Source organism: Dendrobates tinctorius, unplaced genomic scaffold (genome assembly GCF_039654945.1).
Source record: "Dendrobates tinctorius isolate UK_male_01 unplaced genomic scaffold, ASM3965494v1 ptg000241l, whole genome shotgun sequence".
NCBI classification, from domain to species: domain Eukaryota; kingdom Metazoa; phylum Chordata; class Amphibia; order Anura; family Dendrobatidae; genus Dendrobates; species Dendrobates tinctorius.
In genome coordinates, this window is record NW_027361908.1 from 5,829,993 (window position 1) to 5,855,799 (window position 25,807).

The 25,807-nt window shown below is 43.9% G+C and overlaps 1 protein-coding gene across 5 annotated transcripts in view; it reads left to right on the forward strand.

Annotated features, from left to right (window-relative positions):
* Positions 1-25,807, forward strand: part of CFAP54 (cilia and flagella associated protein 54) — a 703,284-nt gene that overhangs the window by 319,085 nt on the left and 358,392 nt on the right. For all 5 annotated transcript variants that reach the window (XM_073556932.1, XM_073556934.1, XM_073556933.1 and 2 more), the window contains exon 34: positions 17,487-17,717. In XM_073556932.1, coding sequence (XP_073413033.1) covers positions 17,487-17,717 — 231 coding nt within the window. The remainder of the gene's footprint in view (positions 1-17,486; positions 17,718-25,807) is intronic.

Genomic DNA, 25,807 nt, shown 5'->3' on the forward strand with positions numbered 1-25,807 from the left:
TTCATTGCACTCTCGCATCTCATGAAACAAATAATGTACAGTCCAAATTTGTACGGTTGACCATTTTTTAGAAGTTACAGCAATTTTTCCGGGTAAAGTAGCAAGTGAATAACCCTGTACTTCAGAGTAAAATAACTCTGTAATATAGCATCTAATGGGGCAATAAGAAAGGGAACCTATATTATAAGCTACAGAAGAAGCTCATGGATGCCTATCATAGCTTCGTACTAGTCACAGGTTGTCCACAGCTGTAATATAGTTCTGTTGTACACAGTTCACGTGTTAATAGAAGCTCCTCTAACCTGACTGTGAAAATGATTGTATTAAGACTCATATACTGCACATTCTTTGACCTAGTTAGTGTCACACTTGTACTAGTGTGAAAATACACTACATTAATTTTGTCAACATTTTCCAATTATGCAATCATGGGGAAATTATATCTATTTAAAATAATGCTTAAATGATGTGTTTATGCAGTCATTAGGGTAATTAGATGTAATTGTGTTCTGTTGTTGTCTTCTTGCAGTGTAGTCTGAGTGCATCAGTCTAATGAACATAGCAATTTAAAATTCAAGTTTTACTTATAAAATAAAAATGTTTTACTGTAGAAGCTGTTTAGGAGCATATAGCAATTTGCATTGAACGATACTTCACAAACTACTACACAGTAATGAGATGTGCATACAGCTAGCATACAAATATAGATACACTAGTGCAACAGTAACATACAGTTATAAAGGCAGAGATTCCTGTAGTAAGTAAAGGCTGAAAATATTTTAGCTTAAAAACAGAAAAAAAATTATAAGATAAAAAAAATGAAAAAAAATCTAAACTTGCAACTTGGATAAGTCATTAACCACTTAATTTAGGTTGAAAAACTTATTAGCAGAGTTAACATGGCGTTATTTTAACGGTTCTAGAACCCATAGGGTGGTGCTCTAGACTTGGGTTGCAAATAGTGACAGTGTACAATGTGCACACTGTAACAATTCCTCTGTATTTCCAATGCAGGTCAAGCCTTGATTCACATGTCTATGGTCACATGGCAGCTATTCTCATCCCGCTTCTCTCAATTCTCTCCTAGAAGCTGATAGTCTAGTTGGTAAGTGATCGCAAGCATGGAAAAAGCAATACATGTGGTCACATGACCACCTACCTGCAGATGAAATACTGGGGAATCGTGACAGTGTGCGCAGTGCACACTGTCACCTTTTTCTGTCTGCCGTCACATAGTGACTGTACGCTTTTCATTTTCACCCACACAACCCCATTAAAATAGTACCTAGCTGCTTGTGGCTCCTAAACTGAAAAATGTAAAAATAATATTTAATTAGTTCCTCTATGGGAGGTAGCAGTGGGCTTTCTTCTACAGAATTTATCAGGAGTGATTTTAGAATGTTACTATACAGCTCACTATGAACTAGTATACTTCTACTATAATTCAACCCCCTATGTACAAAATAGAACCACTGTCAATGTATGTTAACATATGTCACATACACTAGAGACAGGACTGCCAGAAGGAATTTCAGGGCCCCATACTGGCAGCATTTTTGGGCCCCCTTGAGACCACCCAGGCTCCACTCCAGCTCTGTCTTCATCCCTCAAACCTTCCACAGTCACACCACCCACTCTTTGAAAAACTCTACTTCTGTACCATGTCCTCACCAATCACACATTAACAATTCTCATCAAATACCAAATCACATACGTCGCCATCAGCTTTTGCTTTGGCCAAAAGATTTTTCTACCTACCACCACGACAATGAGACTCTTTTGGCATTGCCCTACACTAATCTATCTATCTACAATCAGTAGATTTGGTTTCCAGTACCATCTCTATGCTGATGACACCCAATTATACGCTTCTTCTCCTGACATCACGCCAGCCTTTCTAGAAAATACCGGCGATTGTCTAAATGCTGTGTCTAACATCATGTTCTCACTATATCTGAAACTGAACCTGTCAAAGACTGAACTCCTTGTGTTTCCTCTCTCTACTAATGTACCTATACCCGACATTGCCATTTCTGTGGGTGGTTCCACTATTACTCCCCAGCAACATGCCCGCTGTCTTGGGGTCATACTTGATTCCGAGCTTTCCTTTGCCCCCCACATTCGATCACTGGCTCGCTCTTGTCATCTGCACCTCAAAAACATTTCTAGAATTCGACCTTTTCTTACTTTTGACTCTGCAAAAACTCTTACTGTTTCTCTTATTCATTCTCGTCTCGACTATTGTAACTCTTTTCTAATCGGTCTCCCTCTTACCAAACTCTCCCCTCTCCAATCTGTCTTGAATGCTGCAGCCAGGATCATATTCCTCACCAATTGTTACACCGATGCCTCTACCTTGTGCCAGTCATTACACTGGCTACCCATCCACTCCAGAATTCAGTATAAACTTATTACCCTCACCCACAAAGCCCTCCATGCTCAGCACCACCCTACATCTCCCTTGTTTCAGTATACAACCCTACCCGTGCCCTCCGTTCTGCTGATGACCTGAGGTTAGCATCCTCAATAATCAGAACCTCCCACTCCCGTCTCCAAGAATTTACACGTGCTGTGCCAATTGTTTGGAATGCACTTCCCAGGTCAATATGATTAGTCCCCAATCCCCACAATTTTAAGCGTGCCCTGAAAACGCATTTATTCAGACTGGCCTATCGCCTCAACACATTAACCTAATCTATCCCTGTGTGGCACAGCTAAAAGTTTTACCATAACCAGGTTCCCCGCATCATGTTCCCACATGCTTTATGCATCCATTAGCCCTCTGTGTCTGTACTGTTACACACTTAACATTATGGCTGGTCCATACAATCAGGGCAACTGATACCACCCACCTTTCGTGTCTACCTCTTTCCTCATAGACTGTAAGCTTGCTAGCAGGGCCCTCATTCCTCTTGGTATTATTTATAATCTATGTGATTATTGTTATGCTGTAATGTCTATTGTCTGTACAAATCCCCTCTAAAATGTAAAGTGCTGCGGAATATGTCGGCGCTATAGAAATAACATTATTATTATTATTATTATTATTATTATCATCTATTAAACCTTTCTTAAAATATCCAGTATTCTTTTTAGGTATATTTTTATTTATTTTTCTTTGCGAGAAAGCATCATATACATGTTTTAGCATGACCAATAATACCACAGACAAGGGATAAATACTGTCACCCCATGACCGGACTAAGTATTACCACCACATAGTAACTGAATAATACCACATACAAGGAACAAATACCAACACACCATGACCAGACCACATATCACCGCCACATAGTGAATGAATAACATTACAAAATACCGCCTCACCATAAACAGATCACATATTACCACCACATAGTGACCAAATTCTACAATACTGCTCATTAAGAAAAAAACAATGCCAATATTACCATAAGTGACATTGCACACAGAAGCTCTGTGTATATACTGTACAGGTAATAGTGACTCACCAGTGGCATTATACACAAGAGCTAGGTATACAGTGTATAGTGTGAGTGCACAGGTACCACACTGACTCACCGGTGATATCGCTAGTTGAAGTCTTTCATCTTCGCTTTATTTTTCATCCAGCACAAACCTCCATCACTTCTTCCAGCCAGTACTCGTCTCTGCAGAAAATAACAGTTATCTACAGCACCACTTCCAGAGCTCTTTCCTCAATTTTTTCCTAACTTCCACACCACAAGAGATGAAGAAAAAACAGAGACATAGTGTCATCCTACACAGTACTGGACCCCCCCCACACTGAAAATAGTATTCTCAAAAATAAAACACATCACAGCAGTAATAATATACCTGTCATGGGGTTACCAAGACAGAGCAGAGCCAGAAGACCACAGCGTCTGATGGCTCCTGCTACGCCACTGAGAAGAAACACTTCTCTGGTGTATTAAATGTGTTTGTATTCTTTCAGCGGGACAAGGGTTAATCAGCCATGTGGAAATCCCTGCATTCAGCTGTGCTCACTTAACCACTCCTCTCTCTTCTATAAAAGCTAGATCTGCTGGCCAGGTCCTTGTGTGAGTTAGCACTTGCTACAAAGATCTGGAGAGGGAGAAGCTGGTGTTTGGAGAGATGGAGGAGTTTATTGTGCGACTGTTGCTTGGTTTGTATGCTTGGAAATTCCTCATCTTTACCTGCCTTATTTTTTTCCCCCTTCCTACACACCCTGGTGAATACCTCTGTTATTTGTGAGAGTATATTTTGTGTGAGAGGAATTTTCTTTTACCCTGGTCTTTGTTCGCAGCCTACCAATACATGGAGGAGGCGATTGCCTGGTATGTTGATGCACAAAACAACTTGTATGCGGCGCTGTTCACACTAAGGCCATGCACAGCATCCAGGCCAGCCTAGTACCAACACCCTTCTATTAGTTCAGGCGGGCTGCCCAGCGCTAACAAAATGCATGCCGTGTGAACAGACGCCGCAGTTTACAAGACCAAATGGGCCCAACTGCACCCCGAATAAAAAGTGCAAAAAACACATTTAAAAAAATGTGGAGTATTAGCTGATATTTTGGCCAAAATACGTGAGCCCGTAACCTACTTCAAAGATCTCCACGTTTACGGGTACCTAACACTAAATACTAATACAGCAAAGCACAGAAAGAGGAAAAAATCCTCCAATAATGAAAAGCAGCAAGAGAACAACAAGGTTTACCCGTACAGGCCTCCAAACAAATGCACTATCAGGATGCAGTGGACCCATATAATAAAGATGGCAACACAGGTGCAAAAATACCAATCAAGCAACTGCTCGCAGCCTACCAATACATGGAGGGGGCGATTGCCTGGTATGTTGATGCACAAAACAACTTGTATGCGGCGCTGTTCACACGGCATGCATTTTGTTAGCGCTGGGCAGCCCGCCTGAACTAATAGAAGGGTGTTGGTACTAGGCTGGCCTGGATGCTGTGCATGGCCTTAGTGTGAACAGCGCCGCATACAAGTTGTTTTGTGCATCAACATACCAGGCAATCGCCCCCTCCATGTATTGGTAGGCTGCGAGCAGTTGCTTGATTGGTATTTTTGCACCTGTGTTGCCATCTTTATTATATGGGTCCACTGCATCCAGTGCATTTGTTTGGAGGCCTGTACGGGTAAACCTTGTTGTTCTCTTGCTCCTGGTCTTTGTTCCCCTGTCTGTCGGGTTGGTGTACTGCAGTACACGGTAGCGCCTCTCTTCCCCGGGTGGGGGAAGGGGATAGATGCAGGGCTGCAGCTAGGTGACAAGGCAAGGGCGGAGGTCCCGGCCTACTCGCCATTTGAGGTATCTCGGAGAACAGGGCAAGTTAGGGCGCCCCCTAGTGTTAGGGCCAGGAAAGGTGCCCCTGGTCCCAGTTTACTCGCCAGTCCTATCATGACAATTCCTTAATTAGTCCCTACAGTAATAATGCCCCATATCTAGGCCCCTTGTGTCTCATTCCTGGTCCCATTTGTTCTCTGATCCTGCCCCTATGCGTCTCCCTTCTGCCCCATATGTTCTCCCATCCTGCCCCTTGTGTCTCCATCCTGCCCCATATGATATCCCATCGTGCCCCATATGATCTCCCATCCTGCTTCATATGTTCTCCCATCCTGCCCCATATGTTCTCCCATCCTGCCCCATGTTCTCCCATCTTTCCTCCATGTGTCTCCATCTCGCCCCATATGATCTGTCATCCTGCACCATATGTTCTCCCATCCTGCCCCATATTTTCTCCCATCCTGTCCAATATGTTCTCCCATCCTGCCCCATATGTTCTCCCATCCTGCTCCATATGATTTCCCATCCTGCCCCATATAATTTCCCATCCTGCCCCATATAATCTCCCATCCTGCCCCATATGTTCTCCATCCTGCCCCATGTGTCATCTTGTCCCATATGATCTCCTATCCTGCCCCATACATTCTTCATCTTGCCCCATGTGTCATCCTGTTCCCATATTGCGGCTTTCAGTGCAAAGAAAAGTAAAAAAAAGGTTCTCTTTATCTGGCTTCAGTCAAACGGTCTCCTGTCAATCATCCGTTTGGAGGTAACGTCCGTGCCTGTAATTGGCTGGCAACTTAACTATTACCATGCGGGAAGCCTTCCCACATGGAAATAGATTTTAACTGAACATGCGTCCAAATTTGTAGATTGAAAATCCGCAGCATTTAATAGTAGCAACAAAATGGATGAGATTTTGTCAAATCTCATTCACACGCTGCAGAACAATGGTGAATTTAATCCAAACATTCCTATAAGAATGCAGCAATTCTGTGTGTTACATGCAAATTTGGTTACTGCACTGCACAGGGTGAAATTCACTACTAATTCTAAACATAGAATTGACATGCTGCAGATCTACTTATACTACACATGCATTCATGTTGAATCTGCAGCCTGCCAATTTATGCAGGGAATTTTCACTGTGGAGTTCACTCTTTTTGCAGTGAAACCTTTAGCAGGAAATTTTTATGTGTGAATGGACCTTATTTCTGACTCATCCATATTCTATTTAATGAAGAGTATTCCTCTTACACGGCACTTACCATATTTTTCGGACAATAGGACGCACTGGACCATAAGACGCACCCCAAATTTTCAGAAGGAAAATAGGGAAATAAATTAATGTGTCAAATAGGGGGTACGTCTTACAGTCCGAATTCAGCTTAACTGGGGGGATCAGCAACACTGGTGAAGCGGGGTCACAAGGGGTGTTAGGTGGTTTGGCGATATGACTCCCATCCCAGGATGGTGCGGCAGATGCGGTGGCCTCTGGGAAATCCCAAACCAGGCTGGTGCGGCAGGTTCAGCGGTGGTGCTCTGTGGTGTGTGGGGCTCCGCCATCATCTCGTGAAAGCCCGGAGGCCCCACATATCCAATGCTGCGATGTGGTGGCCTCCGGGGAAATGGCTGCCAGGGGCGGCGCATGCTCAGATTGAGATCTCGGCAACGCAGTGGTGCTCAGCCAAATATGGGGACAGTCACCTGCTCAGCCAAATATGGGGACAGTCACCACCTCCTATACTACAAAAAAAACAGAGACCTACCAGAACTTACTAAAGAATGAAGCAAATATGAACCGATGAAAATTACTGTTTTTATATACTGCTCAAAAAAAATACATTGTATTGTTTAGTGTTCCCTTTATTTTTTGAGCAGTATATAATGCAGTCACAGCAGTTTGCACCTGTTCACATTTGCTTCATTCTTTTAAGAAGTGCTGGTCAGTCTTTGTTTCCATGCTTAATTAGCCCACCTACCCTTTAAATTTGTAGGCTTTGGCCCATGAGGGATATGTTTGATAAATATTAGGTTAAGGTCTCTTGGAAGAAAGTTATTCCTTGTTGTAGTGGGTGGGCACACAAAAATAGACCAATATTAGTACTAAGCACCGTAATTGTATAAGTATATTCTACATGTCAGTAGTGCTATTCAAAATAACTCATGTATTTAATGTTTGAATATATGTTTGCATACACAAGATATGTATATATATATATATACTGTATATATGTATGTATGTGTATGTATATATGTATATATATATATATACACTCACTGGCCACTTTATTAGGTACACCTGTCCAACTGTGTGTTAAGACTTAATTTCTAATCAGCCAATCACATGGCGGCAACTCAGTGCATTTAGGCATGTAGACATGGTCAAGACAATCTCCTGCAGTTCAAACCGAGCATCAGTATGGGGAAGAAAGGTGATTTGAGTGCCTTTGAACGTGGCATGATTGTTGGTGCCAGAAGGGCTGGTCTGAGAATTTCAGAAACTGCTGATCTACTGGGATTTTCACGCACAACCATCTCTAGGGTTTACAGAGAATGGTCCGAAAAAGAAAAAAAATCCAGTGAGCGGCAGTTCTGTGGCCGGAAATGCCATGTTGATGCCAGAGGTCAGAGGAGAATGGGCAGACTGGTTCGAGCTGATAGAAAGGCAACAGTGACTCAAATTGCCACCCGTTACAACCAAGGTAGGCAGAAGAGCATCTCTGAACGCACAGTGCGTCGAACTTTGAGGCAGATGGGCTACAGCAGCAGAAGACCACACTGGGTACCACTCCTCTCAGCTAAGAACAGGAAACTGAGGCTACAATTTGCACAAGCTCATCGAAACTGGACAGTAGAAGATTGGAAAAACGTTGCCTGGTCTGATGAGTCTCGATTTCTGCTGCGACATTCGGATGGTAGGGTCAGAATTTGGCGTAAACAACATGAAAGCATGGATCCATCCTGCCTTGTATCAACGGTTCAGGCTGGTGGTGGTGGTGTCATGGTGTGGGGAATTTTTTCTGGGCACTCTTTGGGCCCCTTGGTACCAATTGAGCATCGTTGCAACGCCACAGCCTACCTGAGTATTGTTGCTGACCATGTCCATCCCTTTATGACCACAATGTACCCAACATCTGATGGCTACTTTCAGCAGGATAATGCGCCATGTCATAAAGCTCGAATCATCTCAGATTGGTTTCTTGAACATGACAATGAGTTTACTGTACTCAAATGGCCTCCTCAGTCACCAGATCTCAATCCAATAGAGCATCTTTGGGATGTGGTGGAACGGGAGATTCGCATCAGGGATGTGCAGCCGACAAATCTGCGCCAACTGTGTGATGCCATCATGTCAATATGGTCCAAAATCTCTGAGGAATGCTTCCAGCACCTTGTTGAATCTCTGCCACGAAGAATTGAGGCAGTTCTGAAGGCAAAAGGGGGTCCAACCCCTTACTAGCATGGTGTACCTAATAAAGTGGCCAGTGAGTGTGTATATATATATATATATATATATGTGTGTGCTTCTCAATAGATTATAATATCAAAAAGTTACCGTAATTTATTTCAGTTCTTCAATACAAAAACTGAAACTCATATATTATATAGAGTCATTACAAACAGAGTGATCTATTTCAAGCATTTATTTCTGTTAACATTGATGATTATGGCTTACGGCCAATGAAAACTCAAAGGTCATTATCTCAGTAAATTAGAATACTTTATAACACCAGCTTGAAAAATGATTTTAAAATCCGAAATCGTAGCCTACTGAAATGTATGTTCAGTAAATGCACTAAATACTTGGTCCAGGCTCCTTTTGCATCAATTACTGCATCAATGTGGCGTGGCATGGAGACGATCAGCCTGTGGCACTGCTGATGTGTTATGGAAGCCCAGGTTGCTTTGATAGCTTCCTTCAGCTCGTCTGCATTGTTGTGTCTGGTGTCTCTCATCTTCCTCTTGACAATACCCCATAGATTCTCTATGGGGTTAAGGTCAGGCGAGTTTGCTGTCCAGTCAAGCACAGTGCAGTGATACTGTTGTTTTTAAACTATGTATTGGTACTTTTGGCCGTGTGAACAGGTGCCAGTTCCTGCTGGAGAATGAAATTTCCATCTCCAAAAAGCTTGTCGGCAGAGGGAAGCATTAAGTGCTCTAAAATTTTCTGGTAGACAGCTGCACTGGCTTTGATCGTGATAAAACACAGTGGACTTACACCAGCAGATGACATGGCTCCCCAAACCATCACTGATTGTGGAAACTTCACACTAGACCTCAAGCAGCTTGGATTCTGTGCCTCTCCACTTTTCCTCCAGACTCTGGGACCTTAAATTCCAAATGAAATTCAAAATTTACTTTCATCTGAAAACAACACCTTGGACCACTGAGCAACAGTCCAGTTCTTTTTCTCCTTGACCCAGGTAAGATGATTCTGGCTTTGTTTATTGGTCATGAGTGGCTTGACACCAGGAATGCAACACTTGTAGCCCATTATCTGGATACGTTTGTGTGTGATGGCTCTTGAAGCAATGACTCCAGTAGCAGTCCACTCCTTGTGAATCTCCCCAAAATTTTTGAATGGCCTTTTCTTAACAATCATTTCAAGGCTGCGGTCATCCCGGTTGCTTGTGCACCTTTTTCTACCACACTTTTTCCTTCCACTCAACTTTCCATTAATATGCTTGTACACAGCACTCTGTGAACAGCCAGCTTCTTTAGCAATGACATTTTGTGGCTTACCCTCATTGTGTAGTGAGTCAATGCCTGCCTTCTGGACTTCTGTCAAGTCAGCAGTCTTCCCCATGATTGTGGAGCCTACTGAAACAGACTAAGGGACCTTATTAAATTCTTAAGAAGTCTTTGCAGGTGTTTTTTGTTATTTTTTCTCTAGTCACCTTCCACGACGGTATACGGAGGTTGCCTCTTTGCCCTGATGTAGCACAGGAAACACAGAGAGGTTAAAAGGCCCTCCCACCTGCCACTGTCTTTCCTGTTCCCCATGGGGGGCCAGCAACTGCAGTAACGGGGCAGGGGTTACCTGCATCAGAATGCCGGGCAGCTGGTGGTCGCGTCTTGCCTCCTCCTCTTCGCTGCTCCCGTCGTCCCCTCCGGTGACCTTGGGACCTTTCGCTGGCCTTCCCGCGCCCCCGTGAGGGCAAAGCAGGCCAGGGATCCACGACCGGGGGCCTCCCGCAGCTCCCCGGTCTCTCCCCCTCCAGCGCGTGGCATCTGGGCGTCCCGGAAGTGACGGCAGTGGATCTCACACATGACTTCAGGTATCGGCGCTCCTGGGAGGACGCCGACTTCCGGCTAGTGGCGGCCCCTATGCTGCGCACGGTGCCTGCTTCTAACGCCGGCACGTGGACCCAGGAGGGGGAAGAACCGATCGCTGGAGGGCAGGCGCTGGCTCTGAGGAGCATAAAAGCCCTGCTGAAGTCTGCATGGAGGTAAGACAAATCCTCAACATGGATAGCACTTCATGTCCTGCGTCTGCAGAGCCCAGTGCTGCCCCTGCTACAGTGAGTGTTGCAGGGAAGGGGTCCGTGGGGTGGTGATTTCATTCAGGGGGCTCCCTTTATCCTGACCTCTCTCTCCCTCTTATTTTATGGAGAAATGTCTACCCCCAAAGCCGCAACCAGGTAAAAGTGCCCAATATGTAACATTAAAATGCCCTCATTATGGGATAAAAAGCTTTGCCAGTCCTGCACCGACAAAGTAGTTAGAGCAGAGCAGCCGTCCCTTTTAGACGAGATTCGCTCCCTGTTCAAACAAGAGGTGCAGTCTTCCCTAGCGGCTTTTACTCCTCCACCACCACCATCCCATTCCCCAGCAAAGAAAAGGAAAATGCAGGTTGAAGACTCTGACTCTGAGTCCGACCTGTCTCATACATCGTCCTCTGGGAGATGGGAGTAACCCGTATCACCCAGCGCTGCTGAGATCAGAAAATACCTCTTTTCCTCTGACTATATGGAGGAGCTGGTATCCGCAGTACGCAGCACCATGGGGTTAGAAGAGGAAACAGAGCCTCAGTCCATTCAGGACCAAATGTTTGGTGGGCTTAAAACAGAAAAATGCGTTGGGTTCCCAGTGCATGCCAACATATTGGACATGATTTCGCAGGAGTGGGAACTGCCGGAAAAACGCCTCAGCACTCCCTCAGAAATGAAACATAGATTTCCCCTGGAAGGCGATTCTGTGAAATGGGACATCCCCAAAGTTGATGTTCATGTGGCGAGAGTCGCAAAAAGAACTGCGCTCCCATTCGAGGATTCTTCTCAACTGAAGGACCCGATGGACAGAAAAATAGAGAGTCTCCTAAAGAAATCTTTGGAGACATCTGCATCCACGTTAAAGGCTAACATCGCCTCCACCTGCGTCGCTAGAGCTTTGTTTTGCTGGCTTGAGGAACTAGACTCCCACATATCACAGGGTACCTCCAGGGGTGAGTTATTAGACTCCCTACCCATCCTGCATAAAGCTACAGGCTTTTTAGCGGAAGCTTCTATGGAATCCATTAGGGTAGCCGCTAGGTCCCTGGTACAATCCAACTCAGCCAGGAGAGCGCTCTGGCTCAAGAATTGGAGCGGTGACATCACCTCTAAAGCCAAATTATGCGCCATACCCTTTAAAGGGGAATATGTATTCGGGCCAGCCCTAGACGAGATGCTAGATAAAGCCACCGACAAGAAAAAAGTGCTCCCAGAACAAAAACCTTTCAAAAAAACGACCCTTTCGTGCCCCACAAGCTCAGACCTCCCAAGCAAGAGGCAAAGGCAAAACAGGGAGATGGAGCTACCTGAAGGGTAGGGGAAAAAATATTCTCATCCCACAGCAGCAGCAGGCCCAACCAGACAAGCAATAACTTCGACCTGGTGGGGGGGAGACTCTCAAAATACGTACATCAGTGGGAAAACATCACCAGTTCTCACTGGGTCCTCAACGTCATCAGGGAGGGCCTATTGATAGAGTTCATCTCCTCCCCTCCACAGGGTCTAAAAGTCACTTGCCTTCCGACCCCAAAAGACCAGACAACACTGTGGTTAGGCCTCAGAGAGCTCATGGGATCAAACACAATCTCCCCGGTCCCAGAATCAGAGTGGGGTCAGGGCCATTACTCTCGGTTATTTCTGGTAACCAAACCATCAGGCGAGGCCCGTATTATCAGAAATTTAAAGGGACTGAATTGGCATGTAAAATACCGAAAGTTCAAGATGGAATCCGTAAGGTCTGCCATCCCCCTGACCGGGCCACACTTCCTTATTTCAACCATTGACTTAAAGGATGCCTATTTTCATATTCCAATCCACCTGAGACACAGGAAGTATCTGAAGTTTGCGGTACAGGGGAGTCGGCAGGTGGAGCACTATCAGTTCAACGACCTTCCATTTGGCATCTCCTCAGCGCCAAGAGTTTTCTCCAAGGTAATGGCAGAAACAGTGTCATTCATCAGGAGCCAGGGCGTCTGTATAGTGCCATACCTGGACGACCTACTGATAGTAGCTTCCACTGAGGTGACCCTGGAAGCCCAAGTATCAAAAACCCTGGATACGTTAAGGTCTCTGGGATGGATCCCCAATTTGAAGAAATCTCATCTGCAGCCCTCCAAGACCAGGAAGTTCCTGGGGGTTCGTTTGGACTCCGCAAAACAAATGTCCTTCCGGATGACCACCGTCTAACTTTAATATCAAAGGTCAGGAAATTCAGGGACATGAGGTCCCCTACACTCCGGGAAGGCATGTCGGTCTTGGGCTTGGAAAACTGGAACGGTCATCCCGGTTCTCTGAATAAGTAAGTGCACATGCCGGGTGGAGTAAGAGCCTCCCTAGCATGGTGGATGAACACCAGAAGCCTCTGCAGAAGTGTAAGTTGGAACCAGGTCCCGCTGACTACAGTCACGTCGGATGCCAGCAGAAGGGGCTGGGGGGCGATGGTAAATCATACTCCGTTTCAAGGACTCTGGGATCAGACAACGAGCGGGAAATCGTCCAATTTCAGGTAACTGAAAGCTGTGGAAGAAGCCCTCTTGGTGGCTGGTCACCAGATTTCGGGACATCACATCCGAATATATTCGGACAACATGACCACAGTTGCTCATATCAAGCACCAGGGAAGTACAAAATTCAGCAACCTGAAAAGAATCTCCGCTCGAATATTCTGTTGGGCCGAAAAACACCTGTTGTTCATGACAGCGGTCAATCTAAAGGGCACCTCCAACATACAAGCAGACGTCTTAAGTCGCCAGGACATCCATCCTGGAGAATTGAGCCTAAACAGCAGGAGCTTCAGATTGCTGGTAGACAGGTGGGGCTTACCGGAAATCGACCTTTTCGCCTCCCACCAAAACATGCAGGTCGAAGTTTTTTTTCCCCTAAACCCCAGAGACAATTCCAGGGGAGTGGATGCCCTGGCCCAGGATTTGGACTTTCACCTGGCCTATGCCTTCCCACCAATAACAATCCTGGCGAAAGTCCTGAGGAAGATACGAGAGCACCGGACCCCGACTATCTTGGTAGCTCCGTTCTGGCCAAAGAGAACTTGGTTCAACTTGATTACCGAGATGCAGGTAGATGGGTCGTTTCTCTTACCACTAGAAGACGACCTCCTCTCGCAGGGGCCAATTCGCCACGCAAACCCTCAGAAGTGGAATCTGGCGGCATGGTTACTGAAGCCCAGGTACTAAGATCCAAGGAGTTGTCAGATCCGGTAATTGCTACCCTACAAAAATCCAGAAAGCCAGTAACTAATACTATCTACAACAAAATCTGGAAAAAGTTTTCATCTTTTTGTTTACCTGACTTACCAGATCTGCTCAGGCCAAATATGTCACAAATTCTGGAATTTTTAAAGAGGGGCATAGAGATCGGCCTTAGACCTAGCACCAAGAAAGTTCAAGGGGTCAGCTCTTAGCTCTGTTTTTGACCAAGATCTAGCAGGTCATCGCTGGATCAGAAGAGTCATGATTTCGGCCATCAGAATAAATCCTAAAAAACAAACAATAGTCCCTCCATGGGATCTGAACTTGGTGCTCCAGGGGCTCACAGGTCCACCCTTCGAACCTTTTCTTCCTGCTCTCCTCAAAACCTGGCATACAAGACAGTGTTCTTAGTAGCCATAACCACAGCCAGGAGAGTAAGCAAATTACAAGCCCTATCGATAAGGGAGCCTTATTTGCTTGTTAGAGACGACTCAATAGTCCTTCGTCTCAACCCCTCCTTCCTTCCGAAGGTAGTCTCTGAATTCCACCGATCCCAAGAAATTGTCCTACCGTCATTTTGCCAAAACCCAGTAAATGTTAAAGAGGAAAAATTTCATACTCTGGACGTCTGACGCATTGTGCTGCATTACTTGGACCAAAGCCGTCCTTACAGAGTCGACCAGAATCTGTTTGTCCATTCCTCAGGCCAAAACAAGGGGAAAAAGGTGGCAAAGAGCACTATAGCCAATTGGATAAAAAAAGCTATAGTGGAAGCATATATCACTCAAAATATGCCTCCCCCAGTGGGGATCAAGGCCCATTCAACTAGATCCACTTAAGTCTCCTGGGCAGAAAAATCAGGTGCATCCCCAGAGCAGATCTGCAGGGCAGCAACGTGGTCTTCACTCCATACCTTCTCAAAGCATTATAGACTGGATGTAACATCCAGTAGGGATCTAGTCTTCAGCCGAAAGGTTCTCCAGGCCGTTGTCCCTCCCTAGTGCCAAATTAGTTGGTATTCCTCCGTATACCGTCATGGAAGGTGACTAGAGAAAATAGAATTAGACTTACTGGTAATTCGGTTACTAGGAACCTTCCACGACGGCACTAATTCCCACCCTATACTCCTGGATAAAGAATCTGGGAATTCAAAGGTAAACCAGTGCTACGGTCTCAGTTATAAGTCACTGGCAGGTGGGAGGACCTTTTAACCTCTCTGTGTTTCCTGTCCCCATCAGGACAAAGAGGCAACCTCCGTATACCGTCGTGGAAGGTTACTAGAAACCGAATTACCAGTAAGTCTAATTCTATTTTCTAATTTACTGAGATAATGACTTTCGGGTTTTCATTGGCTGTAAGCCATAATCATCGATATTAACATAAATATACACTTAAAATACATCACTGTTTGTAATGACTCTATAATATGAGTTTCACTTTGAAACTTGTATTGAAGAACTGAAATAAATTAACTTTTTGATGATATTCTAATTTATTGAGAAGCACTTGTATGTAAGTATGCATGTATATGTGTGTGTGTATATGTGTGTGTGTGTATATATATATATATGCAAACTTGTTCAGAAATTGTTCGCCAATCTCATATTTGGCACGAACATAGCACATTTGGATTTGTGTCCAGTTTCCAGATCATTTTTCAGCAAAATAGGCCACATTCGGTCAAAGATCGGTAAATTATTGTGTTTCCACTAATGCTTTCGTTTTGACTTCGTCTAAGATACTGGTGTTTTATGAGCGGGGGTATGTGTTTCATGAAGGGAGGGTGTGTGTCTAGGTCAGAGGAGTGGTGGAAGGTAAATTTTTTTTCTTTTAATTTAATATTAATGTGTGTACCTTCCGGCAGCCAATTAGGGCGCAGACACCATCCACAATATCATGACAATAGGGCTTCTGTGATTGGTTTTGGAATTCACATGTCCCTCTCCATATAAAAAGCACACATCTTGTTTTGCTGGTTCCATTTTCTCAATGGAAGAGCACAGAGAGGCCGCTCCTGCTTCCGCTGCAAGTGAGCTTGTCATTTAGTTAGATAAGATTTTGTTTTGTGTGAATTCGGTCCTTCAGCATCTAACTAGATTGTATTAAAACTGTGTTACAGTCAGGAGGCCCCATTTGCTAATCCAAATTGTTTGTGCTAAAACTGTGTTGCAGTCAGGAGGCCCAATTTGCTAATCCAAATAGTTTGGGCTCAGACTGTGTTGCAATCAGGAGGCCCCATTTTCTAATCAAAATCGTTAGGTCTAAGAGTGTTGCTTGGGCACACGATCTAAGAAATCTATGTACTAATTGTTCATTGCATGGCAGGTCTAGGCCTAAGGTTGTGAAACAGCAGGTTAAAAGTGCAGAAGTGTACAAACGACATGAGTGGGGAAAAAGCAAGGTCGTGGTGGAAGGGGGAATAGACTTAGTGTTCGACATGTACGTGGGTTAGGTGTTAATGAAAGCTCAATTGAACAAACCCTGTCTTGTCCTATCCAAAGACAACTGACAACATCTGTTACTGGACGGTCTACTGACCTCCCTTTGGCAGCTGCACAGCAGTACGCCTTGTAGATGAGGCTCAGAAAGAGCATGTGCTCCAGTGGAGCAAGCGCTGCTCTCCTCCTCTTTCTCCACCTTAACATCACACACAGCATAATCCTCAGAGGTGGCACCACAATAATCCTTTTTTTTCCCTGCGTCATAAATTTCCATCCACTCAACTGACTATGGGGAACCACAGATTGGGCAGTCTGCAGAGCTGTTCACACATTCTGTTCCATGGGCATCAGAGGTCTGATGCAAAAATTCACAGAATCCAGAGGGGGAAAGCATCTGCACTAATGTTGGATCTGGGGCTGAACAAAGTAGGGTCCGAGCAGAATCCAGACCCTCATCACCAGAGGTTACCCCCTGAGCGGGTGGAGGTGATACTGATGAGACTCAGATACCAGAGGCGCACGCAGACTAAACTGTGCTGTCAGGGCAGGAAGAGGAGGAGGGTTACTCTCAGAGCGAGGAGAGGGAGAACAGAGATGATGACGATGAGGTTGTAGATCCCACTTGGTGTGAACCCAGAGGTGTGCAGCTGAGTACCTCAGCTGAGGAGGTGGAGGAGGAGGAAAATGAGGCAGCTTCTCGCACAGACATGGCGTGATGCAACCATGACAAGCACTGCATCCTCAGCCATAACTGTGGCTGTGGCCAGACTGGTCACGAGTCTGTAGTTCACTGGGACAGCAAGGGTTGCCTAGCCTGGGCTTTTTTTGAGACCGTAAAGGATGACCCAACTCATGTTATCTGCCAACTTTCAGATTTTGCTGCAGGTAAGTTGCTTAATATTTTCAAATTCTTAGGTGCTAATTTGCATATGACGATTTCATATCTTTTATATTTTTGGGTGGTAAATCTGAACATTTTAATTGAACGTAAACTCTCGTGCAGTATATAGTTGTGATTTACTAATATCTTGTGGTTCTGTGTTATAAATTTAATACAGTATTTTTATTTTTTATTTCAGGCTTACCCAAGAGGAGATTGAGAAAAAAGCTTTTAAAACTTTGCTTGTGTTGCTAACACCCATTGTTGGTAGATATATAAAACGTAAGAGAGTTTTTCAAGCCAGTAGAGATGAGATGCCATGGAGAGCTCAAATAAATCTACTATTGGCACTAACTCACTTCAGCTTGTTTAAGAAAAAGCTTAGTCAGCTGAGCAGTGAAGAACTGGCGAGTGAGCAAAGCATTAGCAGGTAAAGCCAAGAGAACACATGAGCAGCTTCACAAATAATGTCTCTCATTAGCATTCTTCCACATCTTGAGCTAGAGACAAACGACCGGTGTAAGATCCTCTAGTAATGAAGAGACATGGTGGCCCCTGTTCTCAAGTTTACCAACTTAAATGTTATGTTTCCTTGTTAGTTCCTTTAATACTGCAATAACAAATTGCCATTGTGTGACCTTTACTATTTCCTTGTTGTTGCTGTCTGTTAATGGGCAGAAAAACAGATCACGATATCCGTTATTCTGTAGGATTGCTGTATCTGTTTGCACAGCCTCTACGCTGGAGGGCCGTTAGCTGTGCTTATTTCACAAATGTATATGCAACCATTGACCCATTCTCCTGCATGATGTACTGTAGCCTAGCAGTTCTGCCTTATGTCTCTGTGGCATGCCTATGCTTTTAATTTTTATTAATGAAAGTGGATCCGTCAGCTCAATAAGCTGCAAGGGCAGCATCTCCTAACTACCAGTCTGTGCTCTGAATAGCAAAAACAGCACAAAAATATGGTAGTAAAACAATGAAATGGACACACTTTTTATGATTTCGGTATCCATGCACCAGGGGTCTGTCAATAGCTGCCCTGAGCGTTGGAGAAGAGGCAAATGGAGCACACATCTAATGAATACATGGGACCCACGAGACCGGGATCTCTTTTTAACTTTCTAATAGCCAAGCAAAACAACATTCTCTTAACACTTTGGCTAGTAAGACTAAGAGCCAGTAGCCATAATATATTACCCTTACATACGGCTGCATATTAAACTAATGGTCAGTGTTTTCTTATTTATCTGTATTGGCAATGGTCATCATGAGTTTTATGTTTACATTTTCATAGTTGGTCATGTCTTGGGAAGGTTCAGTGAGAACCTGTAATGCCGGTGCATGTGGACTCACTACACCAAGGGCTGGGATCACCCTGGAGGGGCGTGACTAAGCTACAACCTGGTGTTCACTAGAGCCTCTGATAGTGATGTTAGGCTTAGCCGTAGGTAGTCCGCAGGTGCCACTCCACGGTTTGTCTCTGGGACTACGGTAGCTGACTGAAGGGTCAAAGACACAGATACTAAGTACGGGGAGGGGAGAGACAGAGGTGAAGTCAGACGGTCCGAGGTTGGCGAAGGCTGCCCATGATCAGAAAACATAACCAACGTCAGGAGCAAAGAGGTAAGTTAGGATGGGTCAACAGGCCAGGTCGTTAATGGGAAGCTGGATATAGGTTGCTTGCACATAGGCTAACAGAGCAGAAACTACGTTCGAGCAAGGGGTGGAGATAGGAGCTGCATTAAATAGAGCCTGCTTGCATGGGAAATGCCAGAGAGCCAAATTCTCTGCAAGAAACAGCAGGGTTAAATACCCGCAAAAACTGGCCACATCCCCCTATTTCCAGATGGAACCAACATGCTTTAGTAGCAGTTCAAAGGAGTGCAGCAAGAAACAAACCTCAGCGAACTGACCTGATGTGAGGAAAGCCGGGCGGTGAGCATGGTGAGTAGGGTGGCGCTGAGGAGGCATGCAAGTTACCGCCGTGATGCATCCTTTATGGAACTACTATTATCACTTTACTAGTTGTCACCTAGGTTTTCTAAAGTTGCATGGTTGTGCGGCTTCATGTTATTGATTGCCTACCCTTATGAATTCCACTCTAGGCACTCCACAAATCAGCTGTTTTTAGCTTTGGCACAAGCCAAATGTAAAGAATTGCAGCTCAGCTACTTTTCAGGTGAATAGGAACAGAGCTGTAGTTCTCAGCCACAACCACGTCTGCAACTCAGATCTTTCTTATTCACCTGAATGAGATCTGAGTTGCAGTTCTTGGCAACATCTACACTTACATGGTGAACAGAACTGTGCTCCTACTTGGTTCACACTACTGCGACCCAGCCTGAAAACACCTGATCGCTGGAGGTGCCAGAATAGGCTCCCCATTGATCATCCCAATAAAAGGTCTTCAGTATCATAAGAACTTTAGAGGGGAAATTGAAGACTGATTTTCAAAGGAGATTGTTTTTGTAATGTGCTTGTTGATTGCTGGTTGCTTTGAGTATGTCCAGTGCAGACATCACAATGTCAGTGTACTATATGATACTGCAAAAATGATTACTTCTAATCTACAAATCTAGATATGATCTGTCACTTCTGAAATAGTGCTGATATCCCACCTATTTGCATCTAACCACCCACCCACTACCCTTGCTTTACATAACACGCAGTACATCCATAGTGCCCTTCCCTGCAGTTCGGCCTTGCTTGTCTTTTGATCCTATTCGGACTTCTTTATGCATGTCAGATTGTCTGTTTTTAATATGTGAATTCCTTTGTCTTTATCCCATCATTCTTAATTTGGCTTTAACATGAACCTGGTTTCCACATACTACCTGAACGATAGGGAGACTGTTTTCCATAGTATATTATAATCAAAATTACAATTTTTTTCATTTCCTAAAATATAGACTAGTAAAATGCTGTTATGTAAATATAGCAGTATCTTACATGTTTCTAGAAATAGTTTAAATGCAGTTGGTGCACTATGTCTCTTAAAGGGAATCTGACACCCTATTTTTCACCGATCAGCTGCTTGCACCGACATCAGGGGCTTATCTACAGCATTCTGTAATGCTGTAGATAAGCCCCCTGATGTAACCTGAAAGATAAGAAAAATGAGTTATATTATACTCACCCAGGGGCGGTCCTGGTCCGGTCCGGGTCCGATGGGTGTCACGGTCCGGTCCGGCGCCTCCCTTCTTCTAACGGTGACGTCTTCTTCTTTGCTGCCTGTCGTGGCTCCTGCGCAGAATACTGCAGTGTGCAGGCGCCGGACCTCTCCTGGCGCACTAAAGGACTCTGCTCTGTCCTCAACAGGGCAGAGCAATGCGCTTGCGCAGGAGCCGCGACGGGAAGGAAAGAAGAGGACCGGACAGGACCGCCCCTGGGTGAGTATAATATAACTAATTTTTCTTATCTTTCAGGTTACATCTGGGTGTTATGTACAGCATTACAGAATGCTGTAGATAAGCCCCTGATGTCGGTGCCGGCAGCTGATAGGCGAAAAATAGGGTGACAGATTCCCTTTACCCCCTTTCCTACATTAGGCGTACTATTCCGTCCATGTGACCTGGGACCTAAGTCCCAAGGACGGAATAGTACGTCTAGCGCGATCAGCTGCGCTCACGGGGGGAGCACAGCTGATCGCGGCCGAGTGTCAGCTGATTATCACAGCTGACACCCGGCACTATGTGTCAGGTGCGGTCACGGACCGCCCCCAACACGTTAACCCCTGGCACACTGCGATCAAACACGATCGCAGTGTACCGGGGGTTTAGGGAAGCATCGGGAGGGAGGGGGCTCCATCCGTGCTTCCCTGAGACCCCCACAGCAGCGCGATGTGCAGCGCTGCTGCGGGGGTCTCCTTCCCTGCAGGTCCCCGATTCCAAAATGGCGGCGGGGACCTTCGGGGGCCTGCAGGCAGGTGGCTTCCTCATGCCTGCAAAGCGCTGGCATGAGGAAGCCTGCAGCACTGCCTGTGACAGATCGCTGATCTGTCACAGCGATCTGTGATGTGACAGATCAGCGATCTGTCACATGACAGTTATGTCCCCCCTGGGACATTGTAATTAAAGTTAAAAAAAAAAAAAAAAAAGTGTAAAAATAATTTATAAAAACTCGCTAAATAAATAAATAAAAAAATTCCCTAATACATTCATTTTTTGAAAAGAAAAAAACAATAAAAGTACACATATTTGGTATCGCCGCGTACGTAACGACCCGCCCTATAAAACTGTCCCACTAGTTAACCCCTTTATTGAACCCCTTAAAAAATAAAAATAACGAAGCAAAAAATAAAGCTTTATCATCATACCGCCGAACAAAAAATGCAATAATGCGCGATCAAAAAGATGGATATAAATAACCAAGGTACCGCTGAAAACGTCTTGTCCCGCAAAAAGCGAGCCGCTACACAGCGTCATCAGCGAAAAAATGAAAAAGTTATAGCTCGCAGAATAAAGCGATGCAAAAATAATTATTTTTTATATAATATTGTTTTCATTGCATAAAAGCGCCAAAACATAAAAAAAGACATAAATGAGGTATCGCTGTAACCGTACTGACCGAAGAATAAAACCGCTTTATCAATTTTACCACACGCGGAGCCGTGTAAACGCACCCCCCCCAAAAGAAATTCATGAAACGCTGGTTTTTGTTCATTCTGCGTCCCAAAATTCGGAATAAAAAGCGATCAAAAAATGTCACGCGCCTGAAAATGGTACCGATAAAAACGTCAACTCGGCCCGCAAAAAATAAGACCTCACATGACTCGGTGGGTCAAAATATGGAAAAATTATACCTCAATATGTGGTGATGCATAAACTATTTTTACAATAAAAAGCGTCTTTTAGCGTGCGACAGCTGCCAAAAATAAAAACCGCCATAAATAGTAAATCAAACCCCCCGTTATCACCCCCTTAGTTAGGCTACTTTCACACTTGCGTTTTTTTGCTGCACGTTTTTTGCGCACACAAACAAGAAAATGAAGAAAACGCATCATGCGTTTGTGTGCGTTTTTTTGCGGGATTTGGTGCTTTTTTAAAAAAATCTGCATGCTTTTTTTTTGCGGATACATGCGCATTACAATGCGCACGTATGCGCACCCATAGACTTTAATGGGTGTTTTGCTGTAAAAAAAACCGCATTGCGTGCGCATGCGTTTTTTGGGGGCAAGTCGGACGCACAAAAAATGCAACAGGATGCATTTTGTGCGCCCGAGCGCACACTACAAAAAAAGCATGCGCATACGCATGTGTATGCGCACCCATGTTAAGGTATAGGGAAAAAAAGCATGCTTTTTTTTGCGCTAAAAAACAGCGCAAAAAAACGCAAGTGTGAAACCAGCCTTAGGGAAAAATAATAAAATAATTTTTTTTTAATTTATTTCCATTTTCCCATTAGGGCTAGGGTTAGGGCTAGGGGTGTGTTGGGGTTAGGGTTGGAGTTAGAATTGGGGGGTTTCCACTGTTTTGGCACATCAAATTCCTGTGACGCACCTGAAGGGTTAATAAACTTGTTGAATGTGGTTTTGAGCACCTTGAGGGGTGCAGTTTTTAGAATGGTGTCACTTTTGGGTATTTTCTATCATATAGACCCCTTAAAGTGACCTCAAATGTGATGTGGTCCCTAAAAATAAAATGGTGTTGTAAAAATGAGAAATCGCTGGTCAACTTTTAACCCTTATAACTTCCTAACAAAAAAAAATTTGTTTCCAAAATTGTGCTGATGTAAAGTAGACATGTGGGAAATGTTATTTATTAACTATTTTGTGTCACATAACTCTCTGGTTTAAGGGCATAAAAATTCTAAGTTTGAAAATTGCACAATTTTCAAAATTTTTGCCATATTTCTGTTTTTTCATAAATAAACGCAAGTTATAGCGAAGAAATGTTACCACTAAAGTGAAGTAAAATATGTCACGAGAAAACAGTGTCAGAATCGCTTAGATCCGTTGAAGCGTTCCTGAGTTATTACCTCATAAAGGGACAGTGATCAGAATTGTAAAAATTGGCCCAGGAGTTAACGTACAAACCACCCGTGGTGGTAAAGGGGTTAAATGGAATCTCTGTCAACAATATTTCACATCCCAAACAATTAATATGCGCATGTAGCTTTTTCAAAGACAATCTCAGCAATACCTTTACATGGTCAGTCCAGTCCTCCATTACTGAGAAATCAATTTCTCAATTGATATGCTAATGAAGCTGAAGAGCTATTTGTAGATCTGAAGCCTCTATCACTCCAGGTCTATTTCAAGCCCAGTGAGCCACATCCTACTCGACTCCTTTGCCTGAAGTCACTTAGCATAGAGGCTATCAGTTAAACAAGAGGGATCAGTGCTGAACAGAGAATAGAGCTGGAGTGACAGAGACTTCAGATGTACAAATAGCTCTTTTGCCTAATTTGTATATCAATTCAAACACCCGATTTCTTTATGGCCCCTATGACATATGTGAAAGTACAAGCGCTCACTGTTAGGATTCTGCTACATTTGACATTTTATACACAAGAAAACATGGAGTAACTAGTCCATCCATAAAAAAATTAGTAATATTTATTAGACATACCGTATATCTTGAAAACTGACATATAACAAATTTGGCATATTTGTTATATGTCTTTTTTAAGATATATGTCTAGTAAAAATTACTATATTTTTTATGGATGGACTAGATACTCCATGTCTTCTTGCATAAACTGTTAAATGTAGCAGAATCCTAACAGTGAGTATATTGCACAGTGTTAAAATTCACTATATTAGACTCCCTTCCTAATTTTATACCTGGCCAGGAAAACCCATGTAATGCAGCTTTGCTGTTTATACTTTTAGCTAGATGTGTTTTATAGTGGGGAAGTAGGATGACACAAGCTGTACTGTAGGTTTGAGACCACTGATCTACAGTATAGGTGTAAAGATTTATTCTGATAATGTCCCAACCAAATGAATCTCTCAAATTAATGGGATAGTGGCAGTGCTTGTATAGCTACATCAAAACCAATGGGACTTACTCAGGCCTAACAGAGGCTTCACTCTAAGGCCACGTTCACACGTTCAGTATTTGGTCAATATGGTCAATATTTCACATCAGTATTTATAAGCCAAAAGCGGGAGTGGGCGAAAAATCCAGGAGTGACGTGTTTATATTATACGTGTCCTCTGACTGTTCCTTTGCTGGTTTTGGTTTACAGATACTGATGTGAAATACTGAGCAAAGTGCTGTTGTGTGAACATGGCCTAAAGGCCCCGTCTCACATAGCGAGATCGCTGAAGTGTCACCGATTTTCTGATGCAACAGCGATCTCACCAGCGATCTCGCTACATGTGACACTTAAACACAGAAAAAACACAGTATGACAAATGTGCAAAAATACTCTGTTGTAAAAAATATATATAACAGTAAACAGCAAGTGCTAGTAAAAAGATGATAACAAAAACAGGGTATTTAGTTGATACGTTTTTTGCAAAAAATGTATACTAAGCCACTACACCAACGTCACGGTATACCAATCTTGGAGCAGTCCTATCTAATGTATTTAAAACCTGAACATGTGAACAGTACCTATATGAGCAGGATTCAGAAAGGCGCTGCCCGATGTGGACACGCTGTGCAAGATGACTTTTTAGGTGCATGTCTCACAAGAGAGGGGCGGGAAACTCCCAAAACTTGCATAAGCAAGAAACTAATAGATTAAAAACACATGAGACATGCACAAAAGTGAACAGGTCGGTAGGACAGTGTTCACATCACCCAAAGACTGAAACACAGAAAAAACACAGTATGACAAACGTGCAAAAATACTTTGTTGTAAAAAATATATATAACAGTAAACAGCAAGTGCTAGTAAAAAGATGATAACAAAAACAGGGTATTTAGTTGATACGTTTTTTGCAAAAAATGTATACTAAGCCACTACACCAACGTCACGGTATACCCATCTTGGAGCAGTCCTATCTAATGTATTTAAAACCTGAACATGTGAACAGTACCTATATGAGCAGAATTCAGAAAGGTGCTGCCCGATGTGGACACGCTGTGCAACACGGCTTTTTATGTGCATGTCTCACGAGCGGGCGGGAAACTCCCAAAACTTGCATAAGCAAGAAACTCTCTTGTAATAATAAATTTTAATAATAAATTTTATTTCTATAGCGCCGACATATTCCGCAGCACTTTACATTTCAGAGGGCATTTGTACAGACAATAGACATTACAGCATAACAATAATCACATAGGTTATAACAATTACCAAGAGGAATGAGGGCCCTGCTCGCAAGCTTACAGTCTGTGAGGAAAGAGGTAGACACGAAAGGTGGGTGGTATCAGTTGCCCTGATTGTATGGACCAGCCATAATGTTAAGTGTGTAACAGTACAGACACAGAGGGCTAATGGATGCATAAAGCATGTGGGAACATGATGCGGGGAACCTGGTTATGGTAAAACTTTTGGCTGTGCCACACAGGGATAGATTAGGTTAATGTGTTGAGGCGATAGGCCAGTCTGAATAAATGTGTT